The 25,008-nt window shown below is 44.5% G+C and overlaps 1 protein-coding gene across 1 annotated transcript in view; it reads right to left on the bottom strand.

Annotated features, from left to right (window-relative positions):
- LOC138288093 (collagen alpha-1(VII) chain-like) overlaps positions 1-25,008 on the bottom strand; it is a 963,348-nt gene that overhangs the window by 502,909 nt on the left and 435,431 nt on the right. The window contains exons 50-51 of the mRNA XM_069229319.1: positions 22,455-22,490; positions 5,087-5,131 (exon numbers count right to left, since the gene is read on the bottom strand). Coding sequence (XP_069085420.1) covers positions 5,087-5,131; positions 22,455-22,490 — 81 coding nt within the window. The remainder of the gene's footprint in view (positions 1-5,086; positions 5,132-22,454; positions 22,491-25,008) is intronic.

Genomic DNA, 25,008 nt, shown 5'->3' with positions numbered 1-25,008 from the left:
TATTGCCCTTTAAATGTAGATTTTCTATTATTTACTCCAGGGGGCAATTATGTGTTGATGATATTTAGGACACAGTATTTTTGTCCGATGATATTATGATAATAATACTCTTGTACCTTGATTTGATACCGATTTCGGCCGCTTCTTAAGGGAAGGGCAAGAGTGACTACAGCAAGGGCCATTGTTGGATCCCACTTGCTCTACTATAATCTATGGTTCCTTGGACCCCTAAAAAGATTACAGAAGTTAGATAATCACACTAGAACTGTTGTAGGCTTGCTCTAGAACAGCCATGTCACCCCTGTGCTGAAGAGGCACTGTTGGTTGCCATATAGCCATAAGAATAAAGATTTTGTGCTATTGTGGCCTTCACGGTTCTTCATTTAGACTACCCAGATTATTGGAGAAATAGGCTTATTTTGTATACTCCTTTGACAGACATTCAGTGTAAAACTACAAAGTCTCTAGTTGTTGCCCAGGTTGAGAGAAGCACTATAGCAAACCACTACAAGTGGCCGGTGGGCATCTCTAGAACTCTCTCCACATTGACATCAAGGAGTTGCAGAATTTTGAAGTAATCTTCTCTAAGTATTGAGCAGTTACACTAACCTTATGTGGATCATTTTTTAATTCAATATGTCTTTGTCAAAGCTGGCTTTTCAGCATCATTCCTTAGGCTGTACCTCCTACAGTCGCACAATAGAGTGTTTTATTACTGTGCTGTTGTTGTGGTGTTCACTTGTACCCCATGTTTTGGTGGGGGGGGCAGGGAGATGTTGCAGAGTAAAATACAAATGCTGCCTTATGAGGAGCGACATAAAATAAAGATGAAAACATTTCATGATTCCTTGCCTGATTCAGTAAATGCATTTTTGAATATTTAAACTTCAGAGAGCTGTAATATTTGATGCTGTTTCTGGCTATATTTTTACGTGGTAGGAATCCAGCCACCACACAGATATGCCACTAGCCTGATCATTTCCTCCTATGTATTTGGTTCACCCAGTAACCTTTAATGAATGGGAACATTTTCTTCTAGTAAGAATGTGCAAGCTTCATTTTAGGCTCTGGACCATGGCCCCACACAACCTTTAGATCAGGTGGGAAATTACTGGGGACCATCAGGCACAGGGGGAAGAAAATAAAGCATACAGAGAAGGTGGTTTATTGCCTCGAGTAGTAGAAGGGATACACGGAATAGGAACAGGTGGCTTGTGTGGCTGCCTGAACCCTACACTAGCCTGAACACCATGGAGGCCATCGGTTGATGAATTTTCGATGTTGGGAGCTCCCCTCCCTCTACTCCTTGTTTAGGCCTCAGTATTACACTGATCATGCAGGGCACTAGAGCTAAAAGTACTGGAGAGATGGCCCTAGGACATGCTGAAGGGAGGATGATAATTTATATAATTTTTGTCCTGTGTTGCTGTCTGCCACCTGGTTCTTAATCAGTGAGGTAGGATATTTCTTCTTCTCCAGGCCGGTTCCTACTACAGAACGGATGTTAGCTCGATTTGGTTCTTATACTGTTCACCTTAACTTTCAGCTGTAGTCTTCTGTGTATGGAGTGGGCTGTGCTATGAATATTATTGCCTGTCACCCTCCCTTTCATTAAAAGTCTAAGATAATGAGCTTCACACATGGGACTGCACTTTATGAGTTTTCAAAATATATGTGACTTGTTGCGATGGGTGATTTTCAAGCATGCAGGGCAGAGGATTGCCTAAGGGATATCAGCTTGTTGCAGTGTACATTGCAGTCGCAGGTACTCATGGTGAGCTGCCTGCACAGCCAGGGTGAAATCTGGAAAGATAGAGAAGGAATTAACTTCAAAAAGGAAATTCATCTTCTCCCTTATGAGCCGAAGAATAATGTCCTGACCTCTGACGAAAACCCGTTCATCTTCCAAAGGTTGGCAGAATGTGTTAGAAAAACAACAGGCTAAAGAAGGTGGGGTTGCCATGTAACATATATGCGGCCTGACACCCAAGAGTAATCCAAGATGACTCATGCCAGTTTTACCTTGCTCTAGAAAGTACTGTACTCACAGGCAATGTTAGATATGATGGCCATTGTTCATAATTCAAAACTGAATGAAAACTAATTAAAAAAAATAAACACTTCATGTCGGGAAAACTTGCAAAACATATACAAATATTTTATTGAAATGCATAAAGATGACTTTTATTTTCAGTTTGATATTAATACTAACTTTAACAAGTTTTGCTGGTTGGTTTTCTGAATTTATTCGTGGGGGCACAGTCATTTTTCTGAGAAAGGGTGTAATGCTTGATCAACCTAATCATTTCTTAAATGAACATACATTTCTTTTCTGTGGCAAAAAAATAATTTAGATTTTCAAAACTGTCAGAAGGGGCCACTGGAAAGGACAAAGCCCATTGCCAGTTCAAGCTGTCGTTGAAAGGAGAAGTGGTGACCCATGCGGGCCCAAGTCCATGACTGAGATTGACCCAGAGCAAATCCCCCACCCACACCTGTAGGAAGGATTAGAGGATTTTCCTGTCTCACCGACGGAAGTGCTGTGCATGACCATCTACTGCCCCTGCAGAGGCGTGAGTGCTACTCACCAACAGTATTCCCTGCAGCTCTCCACTCACCCACGAGCGAAGTGCCCCCAGAGACTTCAGTCGTGCAACCCCTGCAGGACCTGATCATAAGGCCAGAAGGCCTGGTGGAACATTTTCCGCCATAGAGCACTTCAGGCTGTGGAACACTGTTGAATATTAAAAGAACCGGAGTGGAAATCCTAAACTGAATGTCACTTACAGTAACTGAAGAATACCCCTTCCACTTGAGAAAGAAGTGACACACAGGGTGACTTGCCTATCAAAAAATTGAGCCCTGAACTTCAGGGACTGTGTACTGCATGTGTATGCTGTATTTTACTTTGTGATGGTAAATAAATACTCCTATTTACATAAAAGCAAGAATTCGACTTGACAATTGATGACGCAGAAACAAAGGTTTTACATTTATTAGCGCATAAACGTAGTGCTGCAATAATCAAGTGTGACTTTAAACGACTTAGTAAAGATTGTACGGGGACAAATGTGCCCTCAGAGTAGTTTGCCAACATTTATAAGCGTGCTTTATATAACGTGATGTATTAGAATTGTATTAATTTGACATAATCGTAAACGTGTGCCATGATCTGCTTGCTTGAAATGTTTTAGCTTAGCACAACCTTAGTGCAGGCACCGGCCTAGTTGCTTGTCTCACGGTTTAGATGCTCGTATTTTTCCAATGTGCTAATAAAACGTGTATTCTTGCTTGAAGCTGTACTTTTCCAGTGAGATCGGTTCACATGCTTATCTTTAAGGTTTCGTGCCAGCCTGGCATCTTCTTCTTTGCTCCAAGGTCAATCTGCAGGTGCAGACAATGGACGCTCTGAAAGTGAGTTAATTGGTAAAATATGTTGCAACTTACGTTCCCGACTCCAAGGATAATGTATGCCTAGGTAGAAGCTTGTGAATTGTTGTTTTTGATTGGACAATTTGAAGCCAACCTATGAACCCTCCAATGGAAGACCCTACTGGATTTGAACTGTTGTCTATAAAAATCAGGTGCACAAGGAGAAAGCAGCCATCTTACGCCATTTTGCCGCCATTTGCAGCCTTTTGCAGCCATTACAGACATTACCCGTCATTTGCAGGACATTGCAGTCATTATGGCCCATCTTGCCGCGATGCCATTTTGAACGAGACTTTGATGCTTTCTCTAATCGAGAGAAAGAGACTTTAAATAATTCTGGCCCTAGAGACTTTAACTTTGATTCGTCCCTTTGTATGAAGTAGTAGTTTATCTTGCCGCTGTGAGGCAATTGCCCCGTCCACCCTGCCCCTTTGCCCCGTCCCATGCTGATCGAATCCGGTACCTGCGAGACGAAGACTTCCTTGAATGCTGATTGAATTTGGTAAATATGAAAGGAAAATGTACAATTGCATTGTGTTTTCTTTTTAGGTAACCAACTGCTGATTTTGATAAGAGCCCTAGTTAGGAGTTTTCCAAATTAATGTTGCTAAATTGTTTTTGCATGAAGACCCACATGCTGATGCTAATTCAAGGTTAGACGAGAATTAATTTGTTGCACGATGCAATTTGAGACCTTGTTATGCTGACTAATGTATGCAATTAGCCCATTACAGATTGTAGTTCTAGTAGTTTGTGTTGCTATCATCGAATGCATTGTTATTCAAATGCTGCATAGATTGCATCTTTTTCGCCGATATGGACAGCTATTAATGTTCATTTACATATATCATTTGGTGTTGAGACACATTTATATCGTGCTAGCTTTGTTAATATAGGGAAATAAATTCATTAACTTTGCATAAACTGGTGTGGTTATTCATGACCGAAAGGTCATGGTTCGCCGAAATGTTTTCTGGATTAATTGTGAAGTGTTATGTTGATCAGGGCATTGCTTATGTTCGTTATTGATTATTGATTTGATTAAATTGATTACTCTCGGGTGGAGAGAGAGCCCCACTTGGTCAAAAGATTCATCGACCCAAGAGCGTCCACATACAGGTAATTTATTAGCCCGGAACGCTCTATCACAGTCATTCACTGCTGCTTCTCAGCATACTTTGAGTTGTGAGTCTGTGTTCACTCCCTGTATCTACCTCGCTGCTCACCCCCTCATCCCTTCCCCCATTGACCCCTAGAAGTCTTGTACTGTTCAACCCACACCTCCACTGAGAGGCAGATGCTGATGGGGTAACTGGGACAGTTGCTCAGGATCCATAGTACATCGGCCTCAGAACATCAGGAGTAAAAGGTCTTACACCCCACTGTTGGGCCCAGTAGCTCCTGCTTCCCTCGAGGACCTCTGAAAGGTGCTCAACTTACAGTAAGCCACACTCGTTGCACAGTTCAGTTTCCCAGATTTTTTAAATATTCTTGTATTCGAGATATCTTTTAAATTGATTCATAATTTATATGAACATTGCTACGATTATACATTTGGTTTCTTGTCTCATCTGAATATTAAAATACTGCGGCTCCAGGCCGCAAGCTATGTAATATAAGGTAACGCAATGAAGGCATTTTAAAAACATATTACCCGTATTCCTCTCTCTCCGGGATCTCCTGCGAGTCCTGGCTCTCCCTGGCGGACACAGAATAAAATGAAAAAATCTGATCAATTATCATGCTGTGCAGTGCACTGAAATGTTCTGGTAATTCATATGTACCAAAAACCTTTTGTATGTTATTAACAATAGCATTAGTGGTATACAAAAAAACAAAAAATGGTGAACATCGTATATGAACTGATTAGCTGAAGAATATGTTGACACATAGAAATAAAAGCAGAATTTAGCAAAAAACAATACAAAACAGCTAAACCAATTCTTCATAAAATGAAATCAGGTTCACTGAGCAATGAACTTCAATCTACACAACCCTCTGTATCAACATTAATTGGTTCATATCAGTTCTGCAAGCATTGCACATAATAATCTCTGCAGTTTGCGAGGATTCCCAGCTCCTGTGCTTCTTGTCAAATCCGGCCTGCAGACAGTCGAAGAACCCAGGAGTCTTTCACTCCAACTTGAGAAAAGTGATGGAACCAATACATTTGACCATAGTGCACTCTAGCGGTAAATAACTTAAAAAAGGCAAGTGGCTTTGGATACCAGCTCATCATGGCAGCTTTTCAAAGGAATTGTTAAGAAACCAACGCACGCCCTCTCCTGTGAATTCAACCTAAAATCTTGCCAATTGCGGACTCACTATGGTGTGCTACGATCCCACTACACTATGCTGCAGCCTTAGTTGGTAGAAAGCTCCTCTATGAAATGTTAAAAATCCTACGCCAGACACCGCATTGGTCAAGTCACTATTGGGGAATTTCACCAGCCCTGGAAAAATCAAACTCAATCGGAAAGCTCTAGATTCTGTGATCAGTGCAAGGAAAGTTTGACCCATATTATTTGTTGCTGTCGTGGTCTCCTCAAAAAGGCTTCTTAACTTACAACTTTTTGAAACTCAGGATTGGAAAATGTGCCAATGCCGTAAAAGAATGCATTAATAGCGTAACTTGAATGGTGACAGTCATTCCTCACTCCTCATCCCTACTTCTCAACCCTGCTTCTCAGCCATCATCCCTACTCCTCATCCATCATCCCTACTTCTTATCCATCATCCCTGCTTCTCTTCCATCATCCCTACTTCTCATCCATCATCCCTACTTCTCATCCATCATACATCATCCCTACTTATCATCCATCATCCCTGCTTCTCATCCATCATCCCTACTTCTCATCCATCATCCCTGCTTCTCTTCCATCATCCCTACTCCTCATCCCTGCTTCTCATCCCTACCTCTCTTCCATCATCCCTACTTCTAATCCCTCATCCCTGCTTTTCATCCCTACTTCTCATCCATCTTCCATCATTCCTACTTCTCATGCCTCAGCCATCATCCCTACTCCTCAGTCATACCAACACATTTTCAGTTTTGTAAAACACCCCTTCACACTGATTGGTTGGGAACAGCCAATCAGAGTTATGAGAGAGAGCTGCATTCTATTTTAATGAAAAACAGCCTTCTCATTGCACATGGTGGGTGAAGAGGGAGTAGAGAAAATGCAACAGTATGTTTGTTTCCAGTGAATTCAAGGCTGCACAATATTTAATTTTATTTAACTCAGTCTTTTTCTGTTTGCACAGGCCTCTGCAGAAAGCTCTGCTGGTTTGGGAAATACAAGGAGTGCACACCCTGGGCCATAAATCAGCTCTTGGAGAAAGGGTTATACAGGTCATCTACAGTTCAACCAAAAACCTTTCTGGTTTCAGTTTCACATGTAGAAAGAAAAATGTTTAAAATCAACTCTGGACTGGTGACAGTGCAATCAAATACATCCAAAGCTTTTCTGGTTTTATTTTTATTTGTAACAAATAAAATGTTTAAAGCTGAGCCTGCTTTTTATTTGTAACAAATAATATGTTTACATCTAAGGCTGCTTTTATCTCTGAGAGCTGCTTTTTTTCTTTTCTGAAACCAGAAAGATTTTGGATGAACTGTAGATGAACTGTATAAACCTTTCTCCAAGAGCTGATTTATGGCCCAGGCTGTGGGCTCCTTGTATTTCCCAAACCAGCAGAGCTGTTAGAATGCAGCTCTCTCTCATAACTCTGATTGGCTGTTCCTAACCAATCAGTGTGAAGGTGTGTTTCACAAAACTGAAAATGTGTTGGTATGACTGAGGGATGAGGAATCAGGAGTAGGGATGATGGATGAGGAGTAGGGATGATGGCCAAGGCATGAGAAGTAGGAATGATGGAAGATGGATGAGAAGTAGGGATGAGAAGTAGGGATGACGGAAGAGAAGTAGGGATGAGAAGCAGGGATGAGGAGTAGGGATGATGGAAGAGAAGCAGGGATGATGGATGAGAAGTAGGGATGATGTATGATGGATGAGAAGCAGGGATGATGGATGAGAAGTAGGGATGATGTATGATGGTTGAGAAGTAGGGATGATGTATGATGGATGAGAAGTAGGGATGATGGATGAGAAGTGAGAAGGAGGGATGATGTATGATGGATGAGAAGCAGGGATGAGGAGTAGGGATGAGGGATGAGAAGCAGGGATGATGGAGGAGAAGTAGGGATGATGGAAGAGAAGCAGAGATGATGGATGAGAAGTAGGGGTGATGAATGAGAAGTAGGGATGATGTGTGATGGATGAGAAGTAAGGATGATGGATGAGAAGTAGGGATAATATATGATGGATGAGAAGTAGGGATGATGAAAGAGAAGCAGGGATGATGGATGAGAAGTAGGGATGATGGATAAGAAGCAGGGATGAGATGCAGGGATGAGAAGTAGGGATGATGGAAGAGAAGCAGGGATGATGGATGAGAAGTAGGGGTGATGGATGAGAAGTAGGGATGATGTGTGATGGATGAGAAGTAGGGATGATGGATGAGAAGTAGGGATGATATATGATGGATGAGAAGTAGGGATGATGGATGAGAAGTAGGGATGATGGATCAGAAGTAGGGATGGTGGAAGAGAAGCAGGGATGATGGATGAGAAGTAGGGATGATGGATAAGAAGCAGGGACGAGATGCAGGGATGAGAAGTAGGGATGATGGAAGAGAAGCAGGGATGATGGATGAGAAGTAGAGATAATATATGATGGATGAGAAGAAGGGATGATGGATGAGAAGTAGGGATGATGGAAGAGAAGTAGGGATGAGGGATGAGAAGTAAGGATGAGGAGTGAGGAATGAGGATGTCCTAAAATGGATGCTGTATGGCTGACACACCCAGCCACTTGCTACTGTGCAGTGCATAAAGGTAGCCAACATATTTGTCAAATACTGTATTCAGTGAATTGCTGCTATGTAGTGTTTCAAGGTAGCCAACTTACTTGTCAGATACTGTATACGCTGGAAAAATAGGCAAGGTGAATCTTCAGACGTATGGGGTGGAACACCCTTTAATATTTTCTCTGAGTTTGGTCATTGTGGCCCCAGGCAGCCTGGTGATAATCAACAGCCCCACCAAGTACCATGCATCAAGCATTAGATGAACACATTTTTGCCCCTCATTACGACCCTGGCCGTCTTAAGACCGGCATGGCCTAGGCCAATGTGGAGGTCCGACATCTACATTACGGGCATGGCAATTGCGCCACAGTTGGAGCCCCAGCACTGCCATTTCTCCTCCACTGGAGGGGCTGGCAGGGCTAGCGCTCCTAATCCGCCAGGGCAGTGCCCCAAAGAAATTAATTCTGTAGTAAATAGTTGGGTAGAAGTAAAGAGAAGTGTGAAGTGTCAGTCGGGTAATGCGAAGTGTCTGTTAAATTTTACCTGGGATTTTTATATGCCCACACTGACAACAACGCACACGCTTTTTCTTGTCTTGTTTTAAGGGCCTTAAAAATGTTGATGAGTTTGCGTTCTAAATACCTCTAACAATCCACACTCCTCTTTCTGTCCACTGCCCCTTAAGCCCCCCTCATCACCAGCATGAATGTTAGGAAAACTGAAGCTCACACCCCATCAATTATATTGACCAAGCTACGCTCCTGATACTAGTGTGGGTAGAACTGTATATATAGAGGACAGGAGTGAGATTTCTAACTTCTAAGTTGCAATAAAAGGTGTTTATGTAGCCAAATTTAAAATGGCAATTTTACAGTGTCTGTTTGGAGAAATCAATGAATGTCATAAATCACCCATGGTACTTACTGCAAGCAGCTGAGCTGTAATGGTCAAAGGAGCAATGATGTGAGAAGGATGTGTAGTGGGCTTCACAGCTTAGTTTTGCTGACTAGAAAGTGTCACTTTGTGTGTCACACATTTTGTCGCTAAATATCACTCATAAGTACACTGAAATCATGAAAATGTCACAATACACAATCTCAAACTTTAGCAGCTATGAATCAAGTCGGGTTTTCAGTGTTAGTGCAAGGTTGCTGAGTGTGTGGCTGATGTTAAATTGCGCTCTGTCGCCATGGGACCCTGCCTGTCACTCACTTCCTCTTTGTCAGGATGACACCAGTAGCACAATGCATAAGGAGCTTGGGTTGAGATTCTGAAGACACTACTTCAGCCAGTGGTGTCCTGATATTCACTTTGTCCCTCATAACAGCAGACCTCCTCCTGCCCATGTACCACTTCATGTGTTAGGGGCACATCTATCCCCTTTACAAAGCTCCAAGTAAGGCTCCAAGTAAGGCTTTAAGTGAAGCTACATGTCTCAGATGCAGCTCTAAATAAAAATTGCATTTTAAACAGCTCCCTATCAGGCCCTGTAATCATATCTTTAACTTTGCAGGAAACAAAATGTAAAAAACCTCATGGTAATCCATGTTAGGGATGCGCCCCAGTTTACATTTCACACATTTTACTTCATGTTGCAATCCTTAGGAGTACCTGCTTTTTCCTGTTTCTGTAGTTTTTAGATCGCAGTCTACCAAACAGCACTTCCGTCAGGTTTGCAAAGGACATTTTGGGGACTTTCTGAAAGTTCACCTAGAAATGCATTCTGTTCATTGATCACCATTGGCTTTGTGGTTTGTAATTCACATGTTCTGGCTTTCCATTTGCTGGCTTTGTTTGCTTTAGGCTCTCCAAGTTCCTTTTGTCCCTCCTATAACCTAAGCGGTGTTTTCTGTACTCTTCCACAAACTCACTATATGCTAACAGGCCTTTAAATCTTGTTCTTAATCTTTTCACATTTGCTGTGCCTTTAAAGACCGAGGTCAAAAGTCAGGCGCTGTCTTCCATGGGTGCTTGTTTTCCTTTCTCTGACTTCAAAGTGGGAGGGTTTATGTGACAATCTTGCTGGATACTTGGGGTAGAAGATTTTTTCTAGAACACAACATCATTTAAATGAACTGTGTAAGTATTTCAGAATATATTAGAATTATGAACCCATAAATGAAACACGTTTCTTTGTTATTTCTGAACTGTGCTGGAAACAGATAATATAACCAAAACAAATCTTTAAACTAGGTGATGAAATGTCCACACATTTACTTCTGTGCACTGTATAGTTTTATTGGTAAAACTGCATGTCTGTGCAAATGTAACAGTCATTTCAATTGAAAATGTGTTGTTTGTAATGAGAGTTTTCTACAAAACCATGACTACTCCACTCTATGCCACTCCACTCTACACCACTCCACAACACTGCACTCTACTCGGCACCACTCCACTTTACACAACTCCATGCAACTGCACTCTGCACCACTCTAGTCTAAGCCACACCAATCTACTCTGCACAACTCCACTCTATGCCACTGTAGTCTACGCCACTCTGCAACACTGCACTCTAACCCACTGCAATCTGTGTCAATACACTCTACACCAATGCACTTTACTCTGTAACACTCATCTCTGTGCCACTGCACTGTACGCCAATTCTCTGTAGGCTACTCCAATCTACTCTGCACCACTGCAGTCTTTGCCACTGTACTCTACACCATTTTACTTTACACATTACAATCCATGCCACTCTACGTAACTGTACTCTAACCTGCACCACTCCATTCTACACCACTTCAGTATACTCTGAAATAATCTACTCTATGTCACTGCACTCTATGCCACTCTACTCCACTCTGCGCCACTCCACGCCTCTGCACTCTATGCCACTCAACGCCAATGCACTCTACACAACTGCACTCTATGTCACTGCACTCTGCTATGCATCACTGTACTCTGCATCACTGCTGTCTATGTCACTCCACTTCACTCTACACCACTGTACTCTGACACTCTGCAACACTGCACTCTCTACCACTGAACTCTATGCCACTCTACTCTGCACAACTCTGTGCCACTGCACTCTACACCACTGCACTCTATGCCATTCAACTCTCCTCTGTGCCACTGCACTCTGCGCCACTCAACTCTACTCTGAAACAATCTACTATTCACCACTGCACTCTACTCAACTCCACTCCACTCGACTGCACTCTATGTCACTGCACTCTACTCAGCATCACTGTACTCTATGCCACTGTACTCCACTACAAACCACTGCACTCTGACACACAACTCTGCAACACTGCACTCTCCCCCACTGAACTCTATACCACTCTACTCTGCACTACTCCACTCTATACTACTGCACTATAAGCCACTGCACTCTACGGCACTGTACTCTACTCTGCACCCCTCTATGCCACTGCACTCTACGCCATTCATCTATACTCTGTGCCACTGCCCTCTGCATCACTTAACTATACCCCACTCCATTCTGCCCCACTCTACGCCACTGTACTCTACGCTACTCCACTCTACTATACACCACTCTAATCTATGCGACTGCTGCATTGTATACCCCTGAATACATTGCCATTGCACTCAATGCCATTGCACTCTACACCACTATACTCTGTAACACTCTATGCCAGTGCGCTCTACACCAGTCCACTCTACTCTATGCCACTGCAGTGTATGCCACCCTCTGAAACTCCACACTATGCCACTTCCATACATAACACTCTCTGTCACTTCATTCTTTGCCATTCTATTCCATAACACTCCACACCACACCACACTCTCCTCTATGCCACTCACTTTTAGCTATGCTGAACAGCAGACATGCTGGTGAACAACATGACTCAAATACATTGGCAAAGACACTAACTCTTGCAGAGGCGAGACCTATTGGCTTTTCCAATGCTTATTTCTTCATACGACATAGGATTCTTGTATAGCATGTAATGTTAAATGTTAATTCTAGGTATCTAGGTGAGCTCAGGTTGTGTGTGGCTGTTTATGATGGGTTAACATTTGACAGCTCTGCTGAAGGCAGTACAAGATTCTCAGTCTGCCATCAGTGGGTCATTGGGGTGTTTAGACAACATGCACATTCAGTCCTTGGCTACTCTGCAAAGCTCACAGAGCAATGGTAACATATGTGTCCAGGGACGTAGCTTCATGGGGGTGAGGAGGTGTTTGGGGTGGGACATCCCCTAATAATTACTTAGTTGTGTTGGTCATGGCCGTGTCAGTCAGAACGAGTGTTGCTGCAGTCCGGGTAGAGGTAGGCCAGCCAACATAGTAACATGGAGAATCGAGCCAGAACCGAGCCAAGGGTTGGCTCTAAAAGCCTGTGCACAAGTTGAGACATTAAATATTTGGCATGTGTTAGAAATGGGGTCTTTGGTTGGCAGTCAGGTTACCCCCGTCCAAGCAAGGACCATCACTCTAGTCAGGGTAAAGGGGAATCACCCTCAGCTAACCCCTGCTTACCCCCTTGGTAGCTTGGCACGAGCAGTAGGCTTAACTTCAGAGTGCTAGGTGTAAAACATTTGTACCAACACACACAGTAACTTAATGAAAGCACTACAAAATGACACAACACAGGTTTAGAAAAATAGGAAATATTTATCTAAACAAAACAAGACCAAAACAACAAAAATCCACAATACACAAGTCAAGTTAACAATTAAAAACTAAAAAGAGTCTTCCTGTAGTTTTAAACACAACGCTAAAGCTGTTAGCGTGAAACTGTACCTTGGGTGCTTCAAAAATAACCCTGCATGGGTTAGTGTACTTCAAAAAGGGCTTGTGATGCGTCGTTTTCACTCACGAGCGAGACCTTGCATCGTTCCTCCTTTTGTCAGGTCAGCGTGCGTCGTTTCTTCTCCCCGCAGAACAGCGATGCATCAAATCCGGTCAGCACTCTCAGGTCTGGGCAGGCCTTGCATTGTTTTTACATGTCCAGCGGTGTTTGCATCGGAAATCCAGCCGCACAATAATCCAAAAACCATGAAACGCGGGTTGCGATCTCACCAGCCTCCGTCAGCGATGCTGTGCGTCATTTCTCCAGCCCCGGGTGTTGATCTTCAGGTCGCGTTGCAGGCGAGCGGCGATTTTCAGCCGCAAAGCCAGTGCGCGTCGATTTTTCGGCCGCAGATCGGAGTTGCGTCGATCTTTTCCCCGCACGCCTTTCTGTGCGGGGATTTCTCACTCTTGGGCTGCCAGCTTCTCCTTTCAGGGTCCCAGGAACAGGATGGGCACCACTTGGCAGAGTAGAAGTCTCTCTAGAGACCCCAGGTGCTGGCAGAGAGAAGTCTTTGCTGTATCTGAGACTTCAAACAACAGGAGGCAAGCTCTAAATCAAGCCCTTGGAGATCTTCACAAGATGGAAGGCACACAAAGTCCAGTCTTCGCCCTCTTACTCTGGCAGAAGCAGCAACTGCAGGATAGCTCCACAAAGCACAGTCACAGGCAGGGCAGCTCTTTTTCCTCAGATCTTCAGGTCTTCTCTATTCAGAGGTTCCTCTTGGTTTCCAGAAGTGTTCTAAAGTCTGTGGTTTTGGGTGCCCTTCTTATACCCATTTTCTCCTTTGAAGTAGGCCTACTTCAAAGCAAAGTCTCTCTTGATTGTGAAATCCTGCCTTGCCCGGGCTAGGACCCAGACACTCAGCAGGGGGTTGGAGACTGCATTGTGTGAGGGCAGGCACAGCCCTTTCAGGTGTGAGTGACCACTCCTCCCCTCCCTCCTAGCACAGATGGCACATCGGAAAATGCAGGCTACACCCCAGCTCCCTTTGTGTCACTGTCTTGTGAGAGGTCCAACCAGCCCAACAGTCAAACTGATCCAGACAGGGAATCCATAAACAGGCAGAGTTACAGAAATGTCATAAGCAAGAAAATGCTCACTTTCTAAAAGTGGCATTTTCAAACACACAATCTCAAAATCAACTTTACTAAGAGATGTATTTTTAATTTGTGAGCTCAGAGACCCTAAACTCCACATTGTAGGAGGCTGGCCTGGCTTGTAGTGGGTACCAAGGGGTACTTACACTTTGTACCAGGTCCAGTTATCCCTTATTAGTGTAGAAGAGGTGTCTAGCAGCATAGGCTGATAGAAAAGGGTAGCTAAGCAGAGCAGCTTAGGCTGAACTAGGAGACATGCAAAGCTCCCACTATACCACTGGTGTCACATGCACAATATCATAAGAAAACACAATACACAGATATACTAAAAATAAAGGTACTTTATTTTTATGACAATATGCCAAAAGTATCTCAGTGAGTACCCTCAGTATGAGGATAGCAAATATACACAAGATATATGTACACAATACCAAAATTATGCAGTAATAGCAATAGAAAACAGTGCAAGCAATGTATAGTCACAATAGATTGCAATGGGAGCACATAGGTATAGGGGCAACACAAACCATATACTCTAGAAGTGGAATGCGAACCACGAATGGACCCCAAACCTATGTGAGCTTGTAGAGGGTCGCTGGGACTGTAAGAAAACAGTGAGGGTTAGAAAAATAGCCCACCCCAAGACCCTGAAAAGTAGGTGTAAAGTGCACCTAAGTTCCCCAGAGAGCACAGAAGTCGTGCTAGGGGAATTCTGCAAGGAAGACCAACACCAGCAATGCCACAACAATGGATTTCCTGACGAGAGAACCTGTGGAACAAGGGGACAAAGTTCAAGAGTCACACTCAAGTCGTGAGTGGGCAGATGCCCAAGAAATGCCAGCTAAGGGTGCAAAGAAGCTGCCACCGGATGATAGAAGCTGTGGATTCTGCAAGAACGAAGAGGAATAGGAACTTCCCCTTTGGAGGATGGATGTCCCACGTCGTGAAGAAGCTTGCAGAGGTGTTTCCGTGCAGAAAGACCACACACAAGCCTTGCTAGCTGCAATGGTCGCGGTTAGGATTTTTGGATGCTGCTGTGGCCCAGGAGGGACCAGGATGTCGCCAATTGCGTGAGGAGACAGAGGGGGCGCCCAGCAAGACAAGGAGCCCACTCAGGAGCAGGCAGCACCTGCAGAAGTGCCGGAACAGGCACTACAAAGAAGAGTGAACCGGAGCTCACCCGAAGTCACAAAAGAAGGTCCCACGACACCGGAGGACAACTCAGGAGGTCGTGCACTGCAGGTTAGAGTGTCGGGACCCAGGCTTGGCTGTGCACAAGGGAAATCCTGCAACAGTGCACAGGAGCCGGAGCAGCTGCAAATCACGCGGTACCCAGCAATGCAGTCTGGCGTGGGGAGGCAAGGACTTACCTCCACCAAACTTGGACTGAAGAGTCACTGGACTGTGGGAGTCACTTGGACAGAGTTGCTGAGTTCCAGGGACCACGCTCGTCGTGCTGAGAGGGGACCCAGAGGACCGGTGATGCAGTCTTTTGGTGTCTGCGGTTGCAGGGGGAAGATTCCGTCGACCCACAGGAGATTTCTTCGGAGCTTCTAGTGCAGAGAGGAGGCAGACTACCCCCACAGCATGCACCACCAGGAAAACAGTCGAGAAGGCGGCAGGATCAGCGATACAAGGTGTCAGTAGTCGTCTTTGCTACTTTGTTGCGGTTTTGTAGGCTTCCAGTGCGGTCAGCAGTCGGTTCCTTGGCAGAAGGTGAAGAGAGAGATGCAGAGGAACTCTGATGAGCTCTTCCATTCGTTATCTAAAGAATTCCCCAAAGCAGAGACCCTAAATAGCCAGAAAAGGAGGGTTGGCTACCTAGGAAGGAGGATAGGCTAGCAACACAGGTAAGAGCCTATCAGAAGGAGTCTCTGACATCACCTGCTGGCCCTGGCCACTCAGAGCAGTCCAGTGTGCCAGCAGCACCTCTGTTTCCAAGATGGCAGAGGTCTGGAGCACACTAGAGGAGCTCTGGGCACCTCCCAGGGGAGGTTCAGGTCAGGGGAGTGGTCACTCCCCTTTCCTTTGTCCAGTTTCGTGCCAGAGCAGGGCTGGGGGATCCCTGAACCGGTGTAGACTGGCTTATGCAGAGATGGGCACCATCTGTGCCCATCAAAGCATTTCCAGAGGCTGGGGGAGGCTACTCCTCCCCAGCCCTGACACCTTTTTCCAAAGGGAGAGGGTGTAACACCCTCTCTCTGAGGAAGTCCTTTGTTCTGCCTTCCTGGGCCAAGCCTGGCTGGACCCCAGGAGGGCAGAAACCTGTCTGAGGGGTTGGCAGCAGCAGCAGCTGCAGTGAAACCCCAGGAAAGGCAGTTTGGCAGTACCCGGGTCTGTGATAGAGACCCGGGGGATCATGGAATTGTCTCCCCAATGCCAGGATGGCATTGGGGTGGCAATTCCATGATCTTAGACATGTTACATGGCCATGTTCGGAGTTACCATTGTGAAGCTATACATAGGTAGTGACCTACGTATAGTGCACGCGTGTAATGGTGTCCCCGCACTCACAAAGTCTGGGGAATTTGCCCTGAACAATGTGGGGGCACCTTGGCTAGTGCCAGGGTGCCCACACACTAAGTAACTTAGCACCCAACCTTTACCAGGTAAAGGTTAGACATATAGGTGACTTATAAGTTACTTAAGTGCAGTGGTAAATGGCTGTGAAATAACGTGGACGTTATTTCACTCAGGCTGCAGTGGCAGGCCTGTGTAAGAATTGTCAGAGCTCCCTATGGGTGGCAAAAGAAATGCTGCAGCCCAGAGGGATCGTCACAAAAAAGAAAATGACAGGTAGGGACAAATTAAATCCTAAATTAAATAAACAGTCATTAATTCTGTTAATCCTAGATGTAATTTCTTTCTCAGATTTATTTCAAAAAATTAAATAGTAAAAAAGGAAGCTATGGTAGTGTAATCCAAAGTCTAATACACATAACATAAATTGCTGCACTATTATTTACAAAACTCATATATAAACCACAATGAGCCACACATTGCACAAAGTACAGTAACAAAACTAACAAAACATCATACCCTACACATTTAAACAGTGGTCACTATAACACAACTACCAAGGTGATCCACTTCTATTAACTCAGCCAGTGGGCTTTTAATGCACTTGACTATCACTCGCTTGTGTATTTCTTTCACACAAGCGTGTATTGGTGCATTTTGAAATATTTTTTACTATATAGTCCATTAATTCGGTAAGCCCAATGTACTTGTAAGGAGAAGTCAACGCGTTTCGGCCTGTAGATTAAGGCCTCATCAGGACTGGATAAGGGCACAAGTGATTTTTGTGGAGAACGACAACCGGTCAAGCCCTTTAGTCATCTCACATTTCGGGCCGGTTATTGAATATATCGAAGCCGTCAAGGCTCCAAACTCTCCGGCTACAGCGTTTACTAATCGCGTATCATTCTTCAACCACGTTGATTCAGGTCGCGTATCTGCGTCAATCTGGTATAGTGCACGCGTGTAATGGTGTCCCCGCACTCACAAAGTCTGGGGAATTTGCCCTGAACAATGTGGGGGCACCTTGGCTAGTGCCAGGGTGCCCACACACTAAGTAACTTAGCACCCAACCTTTACCAGGTAAAGGTTAGACATATAGGTGACTTATAAGTTACTTAAGTGCAGTGGTAAATGGCTGTGAAATAACGTGGACGTTATTTCACTCAGGCTGCAGTGGCAGGCCTGTGTAAGAATTGTCAGAGCTCCCTATGGGTGGCAAAAGAAATGCTGCAGCCCAGAGGGATCTCCTGGAACCCCAATACCCTGGGTACCTCAGTACCATATACTTGGGAATTATAAGGGTGTTCCAGTATGCCAATGTAAATTGGTGAAAATGGTCACTAGCCTGTTAGTGACAATTTGGAAAGAAATGAGAGAGCATAACCACTGAGGTTCTGGTTAGCAGAGCCTCAGTGAGACAGTTAGTCCTAACACAGGTAACACATACAGGGCACACTTATGAGCACTGGGGCCCTGGCTGGCAGTGTCCCTGTGACACATACAACTAAAACAACATATATACAGTGAAATATGGGGGTAACATGCAAGGCAAGATGGTACTTTCCTACATTCATGCCTATCCGCTCTTAAAGGGAATCTACACTTTAATCAGATTTAAAGGTAGCCCCCATGTTAACCTATGAGAGGGACATGCCTTGCAACGGTGAAAAACCAATTTAGCAATATTTCACTGTCAGGACACATAAAACACATGACTATGGTGGTGATTCTGACCCCGGCGGTACAAGACCGCCGGGGCTAGGGTCGGCGGTAGCACCGCCGACAGGCCGGCGGTGCCCCGCAGGGCATTCTGACCGCGGCGGTTCGGCCGCGGTCAGAAGAGGCAAACCGGCGGTCTCCCGCCGGTTTACCGCTGCCCTTAGAATTTCCCCATGGCGGCGCAGCTTGCTGCGCCGCCATGGGGGATTCTGACACCCCCTACCGCCATCCTGTTCCTGGCGGTTCACCCGCCAGGAACAGGATGGCGGTAGGGGGTGCCGCGGGGCCCCTGGGGGCCCCTGCCGTGCCCATGCCAATGGCATGGGCACGGCAGGGTCCCCCGTACGAGGGCCCGCAAAGTATTTCAGTGTCTGCTAAGCAGACACAGAAATACGCGACGGGTGCAACTGCACCCGTCGCACCCCTGCAACTCCGCCGGCTCAATTCTGAGCCGGCGTCCTCGTTGCAGGGGCATTTCCTCTGGGCCGGCGGGCGCTCTTTTGGAGAGCGCCCGCCGGCCCAGAGGAAATGTCTAAATGGCCGCCGCGGTCTTTTGACCGTGGTGCGGTCATTCAGCGGCGGTACCTTGGCGGACGGCCTCCGCCGTCCGCCAGGGTCATAATCAGGCCCTATATGTCCTACCTTAACCATACACTGCACCCTGCCCTTGGGGCTACCTAGGGCCTACCTTAGGGGTACCTTACATGTAAGAAAAGGGAAGGTTTAGGCCTGGCAAGTGGGTACACTTGCCAAATCGAATTTACAGTTTAAAACTGCACACACAGACACTGCAGTGGCAGGTCTGAGACATGATTACAGGGCTACTCATGTGGGTAGCACAACCAGTGCTGCAGGCCCACCAGTAGCATTTGGTTTACAGGCCCGAGCACATCTAGTGCACTTTAGTAGGGACTTACTAGTAAATCAAATATGCCAATCATGGATAAACCAATCAGCAATACAATTTACACAGAGCATATGCACTGTAGCACTGGTTAGCAGTGTTAAAGTGCTCAGAGTTCAAAAACCAACAGCAACAGGTCAGAAAAAATAGGAGGCAGGAGGCAAAAAGGTCGGGGATGACCCTGCATAAGGAAAAAAGTCCAACATCATCCAAGTCATGCAACAAACATCATGTAAAATATGATAAATGCACTTAAGTAAAAAGTGTATTTCCTTAACAAGCAGATGTGTTTCACCTTACTACTTCAGTAATAGTTTTTAACATAAATGTAGAAATATTCATGCCTTCTCCCAGCCTGATTACAACGTCATTGAGAGGCAAGCCATCTGTCATGTGTAGCTGATATGTGGCCTAGATTCTCATTACAGATGAAGCAATATTATTGTCCGTTAAACATAAGAGGTTTTTGTAGGGCACACTTCTTGAAGTCATCCATTTGAAGGCACTTTCATTTGTGATAATGAAGAAACAGTAGGTTCTATTACATAAAATAATTGCCTAGGATCACACAATTTACTCAAACAGGGAAGGTGGGACTGACCTCAGATTTTAACATTATGCAATTCAGCTACTAGATGGGTATCTCTTTCTTTCCCTCATTCTACATCAAAGGCACTAACTGTTGTTAATTATTGGTGCATGAGGTAAGTAAGTTGGGGCAGGCAGACTCCACATAAAAGCTTAGCTCGTTTTGGGCTTGAGGGTCCAAGAGGACCTTGAAATGAGCCAGAGCCAGGCATCTGCCTTGAGATTTCAGTAGCTTTTCCACCTCTAAGCCTGGGCTAGGGATTGCAGGCTAGCCTACAAAGATCTATGTGATGCTCAGGCAGAGTCACCCTGACTGGGCCTCTGCCCAGCACTCACTTCACATCAGTACCACCTGCAGGGCTTTAAATTAATGGGGTCTTTCCAGATCTCAAAAGCTGCAGTAATTAACCATTTTGAAATGGGTCCCTATCGGGTCCTAAATCCATGTCCTTTATAGGCAAAACAATGCTCAAATTCCCAACAATGACTGTAGAAAGCCTTGAGGTAATCCAGAATGGTGATGCAGTCCCTGTTTATATGACATTTTAACTTGATCTTGCATTGCCTCATTCCCTAAGAGTATTTGTTTTCTCTATATGTTGTGTTACTGTAGTTGTTCCATTTAACAGATGGCTCCTTTATGTGAACAGAATGGCTTCTAGGTGTCTGGGTGTGTTTCATTAGTGGGTGAGTGTTCGTGATGGGACACGAATGAGAGCTCTGCAGAGAAGTCTGACGGCAGTGTACATTTGTCACAGTGCCTATTGGTGTTCTTACTTCATGCACATGCATTCAAGGCTACAAAAAAGGCCTGCTACTGCTGCCCATTGTTAGTCTGGTCTGCTGATGTTAGGTATGGGCTTATGCTAGCCCTCTCTCCTCGGTCTCCCTGCCCTACATTGCTCTTAGGAGGAACTGGACTAAAGCGGACAACATAGTCCAGACTGTCCCACAGAGGTCCTACACTGGATTGCTTTACTTTTCCAAATAACTGAGAACTAAAGTCCCAAACCTTGTGAATTACCACTGTCCAGTGGCATCAGCCCACCCTACCCTTTGTTTATTGGGAAATCTCAGCCTTATACCCTATACCCAAACTTTATTGACTAAGCTACACCCTTGAAAATAAGAACTTTGTGTTTGTTTGAACTAGTTATTGTCTTTGCCATGGGAGGTGGAATAAATATGAATTTGCTCACTGTCCACAGTTAGTAATAGCAGGAGTTTCAAACAGCCACAGAAAATCGTAAATGATTAACGTGGCCTAGATGGATTTGAAGTTGTAGAGCACACTTCATAACGGTTCCTATTCACCCACAACAAGTAACTACATTGAAATCTGGGCCTATTAAAGGACACAACACATAATAGCAGCGTACCAGTCGACTCATCAGATACAGTGCCACACGCTCTAACGAGGACATTTTCATGGGCATGCCTGTGTAAAATAATCCTGCAACCTGTGTCTAGGTTTTATGTAAACATAGCAAGAAGCCAATTTGGATCTGGCAAAGTCCCTTTCGTGGTAAATGGGACAAGAAGGCCACCAGAGCCTTTTAGGAGGGATCGTTACCTAACATGCTTTAAGGTTTATGTGCTTGCACTTGCATTATAATGATACCCTGTCCTTTAAGGTGGAAAACGTAACACCACCTTCATCAAGCCCAAGTGTGGATTGCACCACCAGATTACGCATGGTTTTGATACTGCCCAGTCATGATGCCTTCTTGAGTGAAGGTACTGTGACTCTTATCCATCCGAGAGGATCCACATTCTTGAAATATTCAGAGGTCCAGATGCGGCTTTTTTCATGTGTGAGGACTACAAGCAGCAAACACGTACACATTGTTTAAATGGTGAATGATTCATTGTGGATATTATTAAAATGTGTGGGGGATCTTCTGATTCACACATTCCGCGAGGTGAAACGTCCATTGCAAAGGCGTGCTGGCTGCCTTCATTCGCTTTTTAAATTCTGATGCAATAACCTTTTGTTGAGAACGACATTCAATTCTGTGTGTATCGATGGTGTACTATTTCCCGTGGTCTGCCTGACTCACTGTGAGGATAAACAACTCATTAAACTGAACTACAATTATTTTTTCTGTTGTAATTGCACCTGCATAATGTAGTTCTGCCATCACACGTTTGATGTCGTTTACAGAAATGTAAGCAACCTGCACTTTTACAGGTTGAGTTTAAGTGGGCCCTGGTCCTGTGTGCACCATCGTCCCCCTTCACCTCTCACAGTAGCGGGGTCTTTTGGTGTCCAGTAGTATGTGCAGTCCTGACTCCATTTCACACCTCAGCCATAAAAGCATTTTCTTTCTAACCAACCACAGAAAAGTATTATGAAGACAATTACTGTTCACTCGGCTTTGGAGCTCATCGATGGGGTAAAGAAAACATATCTTGTAAAATTAGGAAGATGATGTAAAGTCATGCGATAAAATTGAGGCTATAGCAACAGCAACCGCGGGAATACCTCAACAAATATAGAATTGAGACACTAAGCACCATTGAGTACGTGCAATACAATGAGTGGGTGACAAGTCTATCACATTACCTTGCTTCCCTGCTCCCCCTTCTCTCCTGAGCTGCCCTGAGGAATAAAACAGTGGTTGGATTAAACTCATATTGCAAACTTTCACAAGTGGCATCATGACATAAGCATGGCTGTGCATACGCCTCAAGAAGCAGCACTTCCTGTACATCTTCTGCGTCTGTCCAGCCTGGTAGCTGAATGTACTCTCAGGATGCAATATTTCCCTCCGATCTGAATATACATTTCATCAAACTCGTCAGTGGAATGGAACACTTAGTGCAACATATACAAAGAGGTCACCTAACTCTCATTACATGACCTGCATATGCCTATAGCCACCTCAAAAAGGAGGATTAATATCCTTTTCTAAAAAGGACTCTCGCCCACTCGGGGTCATGTGGCTTGCTTCACCAGAGTCCACACCCGGTGAGTCGAACCACCTTTGGGGGAGAACTTTGATTTTAAGAGTTACATTTGCATAATCAGTTTACAATCAGAAGAGCTATGGCAAGTAAAAAAAAAGTGAATGTTCATAGAACCAATGAGCTCTCCACCATCTAATCAGGTCTACATGCTTCAGCCGGCCTACTTGTTGTCCTGTGGGTCACTGGCTTTCGTCCAATATCCCCTAGTCAGTACTACTGGTCTGGCTACTCTATTTTGACCTATTCAACATTTTAAGTTAAAACCACACACATTAACATGCATCCACTCCGTGCATAGAACTTACAACACCAAACCAGTATTTTTCAGTAGTTAAATAACACCTCATGGGTATCTCCAGGCTTCCAAACCAGTGGATACAAGTAAAACAAATGCATTTTCATAAAATACAGTTTTAATGTTGATTGGTGACTTCGTGTGGGTGAAAACCATTTTTAGAAAAATATACTGCCCCTGCTTTTTGAAGTGGACACAGGGATTCGCAGGTCTGGTAATGACCAGTGGGTGACCTCTTTGTATATGTATCATTGGATATGTCTGGAGAAGGTGAAGTAACTTTCCCCATGTAACCCTCTCCCTCACTACCTTCTTGGTCAAGATCACTAAGTGCAACTTCAATCCCAGTGCTGATACTGACTTTCTCTGCTTGCAGAGCTGGAGACAAGATAGGTACCTTTCATCAAATACTGAAATATTGCCAGTCTTGTACAGATATTTCAGCATTTTGATTTTATTTCATGAGGAGACTTTCTCAGGTAAGCAGGAGCTCTCACATTATAGTAATGTGGGAGTGGTACACCTTAAACCCTCCATTTATTCAGGCTTTTAATGCCCCTTCTACCTTTTAATCTCCCTAGGTCTCTGAGCTTGAGGATTCCAGTGGCAGTGAGAGCTCTAGTGCACGCCTTACTGAAGCGGATGGGGGAGTTCATTATGGATCCTCATCTTACAGTCAAATACATTTTGCTGATGGTGACGATGCAGAGCGAAGCAAAACTGCTAAGAGAGACCCATTCTGCTGCGGTTTCTTTGCTCCATATGAAAACTTTATGATCTCTCTCTTTTTGCTTTTGTTCTCTACTTCCTTCTCTAGAGGAACATGTCTTTGTGATTCAGTGACAGTTACAGAAGCCATGCAGGAACATGATCCTTTTTGGAGGACATTCTTCATCTTCCCCTCCACTACATGCATGATTGCGTCCTCCTCTACCATTCAAAATCTTAATTAAGTTGATGGTACTACTATATAAGGGGTTCAGCTAGCAGTAATGGTTGGCCAGGACCTCTCACAATCTCTCAAACATTTCTTGGCAATCATGGGTGCATAATGCAAGTTCTGCAAGACTCCTGTCATGGTAAGATGGGCCTTACTCCCACTGGGCCATGACAACTGTATCCTGGTCAAATCTGACCCCACGGAGCAAGGGTCGCTGTATCCTCATACAATCTGTTACCAAAATCACGCAGCAAAATCAATAGTGTGTAGATGCTGCATATTCTCACGTATGATGATGATACTGTGATTAATGATAGATGTAGGGGGTGGATAAGCAGAGATTGGGGATGTGACTGATATATCACATACAGTGATCTCTCCTAGTGGATGGTAAAGAGAGAGAGAGAGAGAGAGACACTTTAGTCAGGTGTACACACTTATGGATAGGGTCAACTTCTTTGATGAGATAATCAGAGGTACTAAAGCAGGTCATGGTTCACCCTAAAACAACAATTATTCGGGGAGGGTAGTAGCTGGAAAAATACAAGTCTGCAGACAATAGATACTGTTTACCCACAGACTAAAAACTATTAGAACATGTAAGTACATTATTTATCTTAATCTGATGGTTGGTGCAAATAGTTCATCTGTGCTTACTGAGTCATTTATTTTCAGGTAATAGTCTGGATGCTAATAAGAGAGGTAAATCAGGTATGGCCATCACTGTCTTGTGGTTGTGCAGTGTGTGAAATTAATTGGGTTTGTGGTCTTAGCTTGTCTCCAGGTATCTACATTGGTAAAAACCTCTAACACAACTGGCAGCGACTAGAGTTAGTGAGTGCCAGTTACTCTATTCAGTCAATGATGGAGATGGAGTACAATCTGCATTCTTTCTCACAGCAGCATCAACATCTG

This window comes from Pleurodeles waltl, chromosome 4_1 (assembly GCF_031143425.1).
Source record: "Pleurodeles waltl isolate 20211129_DDA chromosome 4_1, aPleWal1.hap1.20221129, whole genome shotgun sequence".
NCBI classification, from domain to species: Eukaryota; Metazoa; Chordata; class Amphibia; order Caudata; family Salamandridae; genus Pleurodeles; species Pleurodeles waltl.
Note: the sequence above shows the minus strand (reverse complement) of the source record. Positions and strands in the feature narration are given on the sequence as shown.